Source organism: Scomber scombrus, chromosome 1 (assembly GCF_963691925.1).
Source record: "Scomber scombrus chromosome 1, fScoSco1.1, whole genome shotgun sequence".
NCBI classification, from domain to species: domain Eukaryota; kingdom Metazoa; phylum Chordata; class Actinopteri; order Scombriformes; family Scombridae; genus Scomber; species Scomber scombrus.
In genome coordinates, this window is record NC_084970.1 from 35323133 (window position 1) to 35332250 (window position 9118).

The 9118-nt window shown below is 40.4% G+C and overlaps 1 protein-coding gene across 1 annotated transcript in view; it reads left to right on the plus strand.

Annotated features, from left to right (window-relative positions):
• The first annotated feature begins 3850 nt into the window (after positions 1-3850).
• LOC133979877 (tetraspanin-18B-like) overlaps positions 3851-9118 on the plus strand; it is a 6694-nt gene continuing 1426 nt past the window's right edge. Inside the window, exons 1-3 of the mRNA XM_062418437.1 lie at positions 3851-3913; positions 5422-5616; positions 6446-6520. Of these exons, the coding sequence (XP_062274421.1) occupies positions 3851-3913; positions 5422-5616; positions 6446-6520 (333 nt within the window). The remainder of the gene's footprint in view (positions 3914-5421; positions 5617-6445; positions 6521-9118) is intronic.

The window sequence follows — 9118 nt, forward strand, 5'->3', positions numbered from 1 at the left end:
CTCAACCAAAGAGGAAGCAATTACCCAGAGTGCGTCGGCAGTCACAAAACCTGTGTTTAATTGCAGTGAGCGCAGGGCAGCCGGCATTTTACTTCATTAAAATAAAAGCCCCACACGGTGCGGTCAAATTAGCAGTAAATACACATTTACACAGCTGAGAGCTCACCAAAGTCAGACAGAGAGAGCGAGATGGTAAATAAGCAGGAGGGACTGGTGTTAACTGCTGTGTCGGCTCTGTTAAAAAGGAGCAGCTGAGGACAGATGTTGGTTTCCAGTCAGTCATCACTGCTGGTTTTAATCTCCGAAACCTCAAACATCCACCAGGAAACATCTCACTTCCTAGATTTAAGGTGTTTCACTTTACATGAGCAGCAGTTTTAAGGATTAAATGACTTTTATTGTCATTACAGCCATGTAGATACATGAAAGAGAACAAAAAAACCATATTCAGGCCCCAGTGATTGTGGTAAAAAAACAAACAAAGTATATATAAATATGTGATCAAATAAAGAACATCTATATAAAACAAGAACATCTACACAATACGGTCAATGAGTATTTCAAGCTAGGTTTTTTCTTTAATTGTGAAATTTAAAAAAAGACCATGTTAAATATTAAAAACTGTTTTAAAATAAGTCACAAAATCCAATTAGATATAGCGTGGACCTCACAAAGATTGGAGAAATGTGAATAGTCTAAAGAATTATTTATGCTAACGCAACTCAATTTTATTTCTATAGCACTTTAAACAAACACACACACACACATACTGTAGTATCAACAGTAACTTTACACCAGAGTCAAATATTCATGTAGTTCGCACCATCAGACCCACAGCACAAAACTTCAACAAAGCAGATTAAAATATTCATGAAAACAACAATGTAAATCACTTAATAAACAGCCATCTACTCTTCCACCATCTATTTATCTATTAAATGAAAGTCTCACAGCTGTTTTGTACAAATTGAGCAGCTGGATCCTGCAAACTCTGCACGTCTGGATCACACTGCTGCCTTTACTCAGATCTGAAGGAGACGTCCTTTACACTCTCCAGTGCCAGTTGTTAAATGAAGCGTTCAGGTGATGCTCATCAAGTTGAGGGGAAACTTCATGGTGGTAATGTTTTAAAAAATGTGACTGAGTTTTGACACCAGTATGTTTGGTGTACGTGGGACTAGACGCAGGTTCAGTCTGATATTCAGGTCCTTGATGGGCTGTTTCAACCCAGCTGTGGAAAGAGCAGCTTGATAAGAATGACTTAAAATGTATTTAAACCTCCTGTTGTCCTCGAGTCAAGGAAGGAAGGAAGGAAGGAAGGAAGGAAATATGGCAGGGAGGAAGAAGGAAGGAAAGAAGGGAAGGAGGAAGGAAGGAAAGATGGAAGGGAGGAAGAAGGAAGGAAAGGAGGGAGAGGAAGGGAAGGAAAGAAGGAGGGAAGGACGGAAGAAAGAAGGAAGGAAGGAAGTTTGGGGGGAGGAAAGAAAGAGAGAAGGAGGGAGGAAAGAAGGAAGGGTGGAAGGAAGGAAATAAAGAGAGAAGGAGGGAGGAAGGACAGACGGAAGGAAAGAAGGAACAGTAAAAACAGACTGGGTCAATTTGACCCGGGAGGACGACACAAGGTTAACTGGTTCGTGTGCCATCTGCTAACATGGGATTTATGACCTATACTGAAGTCAGCCACCAGGGGGAGATAGAGATGTATTGGCTTCATTTTTGGGAAGCTGTCATATCGTCCATATTTCAGTGGTCTCTCCAAAGAGACATTGTGTTTTGTTCCTTAAATAAATAAAGTATCTACCATGGATGAAAAACACAGACAACGTTCAACTACAAAAGGAAGAATTTAATCAAACCAAGCTAAACGCAGCTGTTGGTAAGATCTAATCAGAGAAGTCACGCTCCTGATTACATTTACAATCATCGAACTAAACTGCTTTCTGTCCCCTTCAGTTGTGACAGGAGGCTGTATGTTAGTTTTAACCAGTAAACACCATCAGGGACCATAAGTGCACAGTTGGTCGTCTTCACACCCCCAACGTCTGGCCCCACTTACACCAACATGTCCTCCACGACGGCAGCCAACGTCCCTCCATGTGTCAAACGATCCCACAGGCACAGGCTGTCAGTGTCACGTCCCCACAACTGACAAAGAACTGTCACTGCCGATGTGTCATCACGCTTTTCTCAAGTGCTGCTCGTTGTGTTTTGCTCATATGAGCCGCAGAGTCTTCATGCAACCTGCTGCATAAAGCTTCAGTGTGAGGTGTTTATCTTTTATGCTCCATTATAAGACTAAAATATTACATTTACCTGTTCTGTCTTAATAGAAGCTTTAAAATCACAGCAAATGTATCATTAAATATACTGAATTATGTCTAAAAGTGTGAAGCATCCAGTTAAAGTGACTGTTGTTTATAGATAGATAGATAGATAGATAGATAGATAGATAGATAGATAGATAGATAGATAGATAGATAGATAGATAGATAGATAGATAGATACTTTATTGGTTACAGCAGCCAGCAGCTACATCTACAGTCAAGACAGCCATAAAACACGTCTGTAACTACACACAGGGGGGAAAAAAACTAAAATAATTACTAAAATACCCCCAAAATTGTACTAATAAAACACAATATATGTAATAAATAATAATAAAATACCCATTGTGCCAAAAATGCCAGCTGTTATGTTGGAAAATTGTCAAAAATGATCCTTAAAATGTCCACAAGTCAACGGAGTGTCTATTTGCACCCCTGGTACAAATAGCCTCGGCCACACAGCTTAGCTATTTGCACCCTAGACGTATAACAACGTGAACACATGGCGGACATTCATCTTCCACGCCAGCAGAAAAGGGCGAATTTAGAAAGGTTTCATCTCTAATGTTTGTTCTAAAGACATTTCTGGCGGGAAAGTTGTATTATATTTTCATAATCTTTCCTCAGTGAATGCATACAAGCGTCAGTTTATCAGTCTTCCGTATTAGCAAACATATTGGGCTGTCACATTACTTTGTATGAATGAAGCAGTGGCGTAACGGGCAGCGTGTCCGTCATTAGTTCAGGAGACTCTGGTTCGAGTTTTGCAGCAGCAGTTATATATTGATAATGTTTTCAGCAGAAAAACTTTGCTACATTTTCACTTGTTAAGTAAATGCATACAACCCGAACATGTCTGAATTTACAACCTTCAGTTTGTTATATGATGGGAATCAAATTTTGACAGATCCATGGTTGCCATGGTTACCAAATACATTTCAGACCTCTGAAGTCTCAGGCCGTGAGACATGCATTTAAAGCTGCTCACACGCCAGACCTGACAGAGAAGTGATAGCTCTCACCGGACAGAAATTATGATATGATATACAGAAGAGAACAGCGACGTATATTTATCCCGCTGTCCCGGTGGGATACGGGAGTCTTCCCCATATCTCCAGACGCTCCCCTCCGACAGCATGCACTCCTGTACTGGGTGCAAATAGCATCCAGGGGTGCAAATAGCCTTTGCCAAATTTTAATGGTTTGTTCTGTCTGTTATTTATGCAGATATTTAATTTACAATGATATAAAACAAAAGTAGGAAGCTTATACAAACCACAGCATTCAGCATTTTTTGTTAAAAGTGACTCAAATGATTCATAGTTGCCAATTAATTTACTATTCAGTGATAAATTAATCAGCTCTTTGTATTTTATGTGTTATGTTTTTCTATTGTTTTCTACTTGTTTAGTACTAACAGTTTGTGTGTGTGTGTGTGTGTGTGTGTGTGTGTGTGTGTGTGTGTGTGTGTGTGTGTGTGTGTGTGTGTGTGTGTGTGTCTACAGGGGCAGGGGGAGGTTTCAGCCATGGAGGGGGACTGCCTCAGCTGTATGAAGTACCTGATGTTCATCTTCAACTTCTTCATCTTTGTGAGTTCTCCTCTTCCTCTTCTTCTTCGGTTGTTTCTCCTGTGCAGAGCCACGGCAACAATGAACTTAGCTACTACAATATCCTATTCCTATTTAACTCATATTAAAAACGCGTAACAAACTCTTCGTAATGAAGGAACATGTCGCGTTACACATGTCATGTTCCTTAATTATGGAGAGTTTGGTCATGTGAGTTTATTTAGAAACGGCTCCAAAGACTAATAACAGTGATTTTCAGTCTCCAGAGAGTAGTTCTAGTTCTGAGCATGTGCAGGAACACTGTTATGTTTTAAAGCTTTACTAGCTTGTTGTGCTACATATCACAACCTCTTGCCTTTGTGCTTCAATGTGAATTTCTCAGAGATCTTCAGTGCAAAGATACATCAATCAATCAATCAATCAATTAAACTTTATTTGTGTAGCACTTTTCATACAATGTATGAATGTAACACAAAGTGCTTTATATAGTAAAGAAAACAATGTCAAAAAAACCCACTGAGAAGCGTCGTCCTCGTCTCTGGAGCAGCTGTTCTGGAGACCTGAGGGCAGCAGAGAGTGTAGATATTTTTAAACAGCAAACTTAAGACCTACCTTTGTAATCTGGCTTTCAATTTAACTTTATTTTATTAATTAATAAGTCTTTTATTTTACATTTTAGAACCTGTGTTACTACTTGGACTATCCTTTTTATTTCTATTCTTATTTCCTGATTGTTTTCCACCCTCATCACATTTCTGGTTTTACCCACTTTATTTTAACCCTCCTGTTGTCCTCGAGTCAAGGAAGGAAGGGAGGAAGAAGGACGGAAAGGAAGGAGGGAGGGAGGAAGGAAGGAAGGAAGGAAGGGAGGAAGGAAGGAAGGAATGGAGGAAAGGAAAGAAGGAAGGACGGAGGAAAGAAGGAAGGAAGGTAGGAGGGAGGGAGGAAGGAAGGAAGGAAAGAAGGAAGGGCGGAGGAAAGAAGGAAGGGAGGAAGGTAGGGGGGAGGAAAAAAGAGAAGGAGGAAGGAAGGAAGGAATGGAGGAAAGGAAAGAAGGGGGATGGAAGAAGGAAAGAAGGAAGGGAGGAAAGAGAGAGGAAGGAAAGAAAGAGAGAAGGAGAGAGGAAGGACAGACGGAAGGAAGGAAGGGAGGAACGAAGGAACAGTCAAAACAGAGGAGTCAATTTGACCTGGGAGGACGACACAAAGGTTAATATTTCTTTATTATATTTCATTTAACAGAGTGGTCTACTGTATCAAAGGTAAGAATATGTTTATATCAGCCTTTGGATACAATCTCAACACTTGTGATAGATCAGTTCATTGTTGGTTTGGCTCTGTCGATGAGTTCGAAAAATATGGAAAATCAGCAGCTTGATCTTGATTTCAATATTTTTCTCAAGTCTTGTACTCTCATGTTCTGCCAGCAACATGACTCAGCAGAGTATGACGATGTGTTAAACACGTTTCAGCACTGAGTGAAAGTTTACTGAGCAGCTAAACGGTCTCATTAACCCTCTGTCTCCCAGCTGGGTGGCTCCTTCCTGCTGGGTGTCGGTATCTGGGTGCTGCTGGACCCGATGGGCTTCAGGGAGATCGTGGCAGCCAACCCGCTGCTGTTCACAGGGGTCTACGTCATCCTGGCCATGGGGGGCATGCTGTTCCTGCTGGGCTTCCTGGGCTGCTGCGGAGCCATACGAGAGAACAAATGTCTGCTGCTCTTTGTGAGTCCAGCCGCGGTCAGCGAGTGTCGGTCGGCTGTCGTTAAAGAGATGAAGAGAGGGAAAGAAACAGTGTGATCATTATAGGAGAGGTGTAACTTTTAAGGGTTGGTCATTGCTAAAATGTTACTGCACATGGTTTAATCAAGAGTTCGATGAGTCATGATGTGGTTCTGGTCATATTGTGTCACAAATTAGTGTTTTTCATCATGTGCTGAAGGAGGAAAGTTTCTCTGAGCTCACATTAAAGGAGTTTTTCAGGTCTTGTCTTAAAAACAACAGGCCAAAAGGAGCATTAAAGCTGTTTTTCTTGCTGTAATGATTCCTCCTGTTCATACTGACCATTAGAAGATCCCTTCATAATGTTTACAATGGAAGTGATGGAGGACTAAATCCACAGTCCTTTTTCTGTGCTAAAGAAAATTATTTAAAAGTTGATGTGAAGCTAATATGAAGCTTCAGTCGTCCAAATGAGTCAAATCTTCATCTTCTATGTTTCAACGTTACAGTGTTTTTAGTGCCAAAGTCTCTTTTTGTTACTATACTTCCACCACAGCTCAATAGGGAAACACTGTTAATACAAGTACGCCATCTAGTGGAGATTAATGTAATAGTTCTCCTCATTACTATTATTATCAGTGTCTATTTATTTTAATGCTTACTGCTGTATGTTGTGTGTATTTGCTTGTGATAAACAGTATTTTTACGCAGTATGTCACATATCTGAAGTCATAATAAAGTATTTGTTTAGACAGTTTATGTAATGTAGAGTATGTAGAGTATGTTACTGTGTAGATGGCAGTAATCCTTCATCATTATCTCTTTTCTGCAGTTCTTCATGCTCATCCTCTTCATCTTCCTGGCTGAGCTGGCAGCTGCCATCCTGGCGTTCCTCTTCAGGGAGCACGTGAGTATTTCTCTGGATCTGGATCGATCTGCTTTGTTAGTGAACAGCACAGAGTTCATCAGTCAGCCCGCTGACGCTCAGCTGAGACTGAAAGCTGCTTCCTTTCATGACATCCTGCTGCGTCCTTTATTAGTTGTTAATCCTTTACTATAAATGAACACAGAAGCCACAGAGCTCCTGTTTCCACATCAGTTTAACCTTCGTGTCGTCCTCATGGGTCAAATTGACCCCGTCTGTTTTGACTGTTCTTTCTTTCCTTCCGTCGGTCCTTCCTCCTTCCTTCTCTCTTTCTTTCCTTCCTCTCTCTTTCCTCCCTCCCTTCCTTTCTTCCTTCCTTCTTCCTCTGTCCTTCTTTCCTTCCTTCCTCCCCTCCTCTTTTCCTTTCTCCCTCCCTCCCCCTTCCTTCTTTCCTACCTCCCTCTTACCTTGCTTCCTTCCTTATTTCCTCCATACTTCCATCCTTCCTTTCCTTCCTCCCTTCCTTCTTTCCTTTCCTCCCTTCCTTCCTCCCTCCTTTCCTTCCTTCCCTCCTTTCCTTCCTTCTTCCTTCCTCCCTTCCTTCTTCCTTTCCTTCCTCCTTCCTCCCTCCCTTCCTTCCTTCTTCCCTCCTTTCCTTCCTTCTTCTTCCCTTCCTTCTTTGACTCGAGGACAACAGGAGGGTTAATTTAATTCAAAGTGTAAAATAACAGAAGTCTCAGAACACTTGACAAGAAGATAGTCAGGAGAACAGATGAATAGATTTTAACACAAGGGAACTCAGAACAATGAATTAAAATGCAATACAAACTAATAATTAACTAACTAAACTCAAAGACAAATTAAAAACAATAAAAACCATACAGAATAAATGAAAACACAATCAATAAAAGCAATGAAGGGAAGAAGAAACAACATTAAAAGTGGATTTGAAAATGTCTTCAGAAGAGATTTGAATATGATGAGGTCGGTACAATCACGGAGACATTTGGAGAGGACTAAGAGAAATGACAGAATTTACTGTCAGGGTTTAATAATTTAACTTTTAGCTTTTAAATGATTAATAATTCATATTTGTTTGATGCTTTGTGGCATCACTCATTTTAAATGTCATCACGGTAGATCTGTCAGCTGATTTCATTCACTTATTTGTGCTTTTATTGTGTATGATGACGTCATCGTCAACATAAACACAATGTGAATACAGCTGCATTAAATCAGTGTTATGATAACAGAGAAGATGTTGTTCTACCAGATGACCCCTAGGGGGCGCTGTAATACATGGATGATGATTTAATTAAAGGGAAAATGAAAGTCCCATCTCATAATTTTCTCTTTAACTGCTTTAAAATGTGTAAAATTTTCCGTAACGTTTTCAAATATTGTAATCAGCATGTTATAGCCACATAAGTTCATCATGTACAAAAAAAGCTCCATTATTAAACTGAGGTGGGGGTCAGAGGTCAGATGAACTCACAGACAGACGTGGACATGGAGAACAGGAAAGCGTGTTGATCCATGTTGTTATAAATATTTCGCTGCATCGGGACGTTCATGCAGACACTGGCTGCTGAGGCCAGATGGCAGAACATGAACATGAACATGGGGGGGAAAGTATTTTAGCTTCATCTCTTTTTCATGCATCCAGACTCAAAGCAGCAGCAGCAGCAGCCTCCGTCTTCTCTTTCACTGGCTTGTGGTTGTGTTTAGAGTTGAGTTTCTTATCATAGACTGTATATAAGAAATGGACGTAACATCCGTGACGTCACCCATTGGTTTGTGGACTGCTGCTTGGAAGCGAATAGTTTCGGTTCTGAGCAGCGCCATCTTGAAAATTTCAGGTGCATGCTGGAAAAAATAAAAACACGGATTCTACTTATATGGGCATCAGGTGGAGCAAGAGGCGCCCTCCTGAACCTGTGAACCAATCAACCTGTCAATCACGACGTAGCCACGCCCTAATGCATACCCTGCTTTATCGTCAAATATAAAATCAGGGAGGCCAAAATGTCCCAAATGAACATCATACTGCATTGAAGAAGGCTTTAAACTAGCGATTGAGACCATAAACACATTTTGAAAACGTTTACTGAGGTTAGAAATCAAGTGAGAAGTTGGTGAATTCTCCATTGACTTGTATAGAGACGGAAGTCCTTTTGACACCAAAACGGTCGCCCCCTGGTGGCCTTTTGATAGAATGCAGTTTTAAGTTACTTCCGCGTTGGCCTCATTGCAGAGGACCAGAACTCCCCGCCTGGAAAATACACAAACAAGCAACAAAGAGACAAGAAGAAGACAACAACAAAATATCAATAAAATCAAAGGCTCATTTCAAGTAAATTAAGCATGAATATGATTTTGTTTGGAGGGAAGATATTTCATTAAATAACAACAACAAGAAATGTATGTTACAGTCACAGACTCATTTTCATTCAACTGGGCTGAGAATGATTTTGTTTGGTCAGAAGATATTTCATTATGTTAGACTTAAAGAATTTGAAGGATGATGATAACTTAAAGGATGTGTTTAATGAGTTCCAGAGTTGGGGACCACGGAATTTGATGAAAAATTAAACTCACAATAAACAACATCCTACTGAACCTCCAGTGTTTGTATATGTT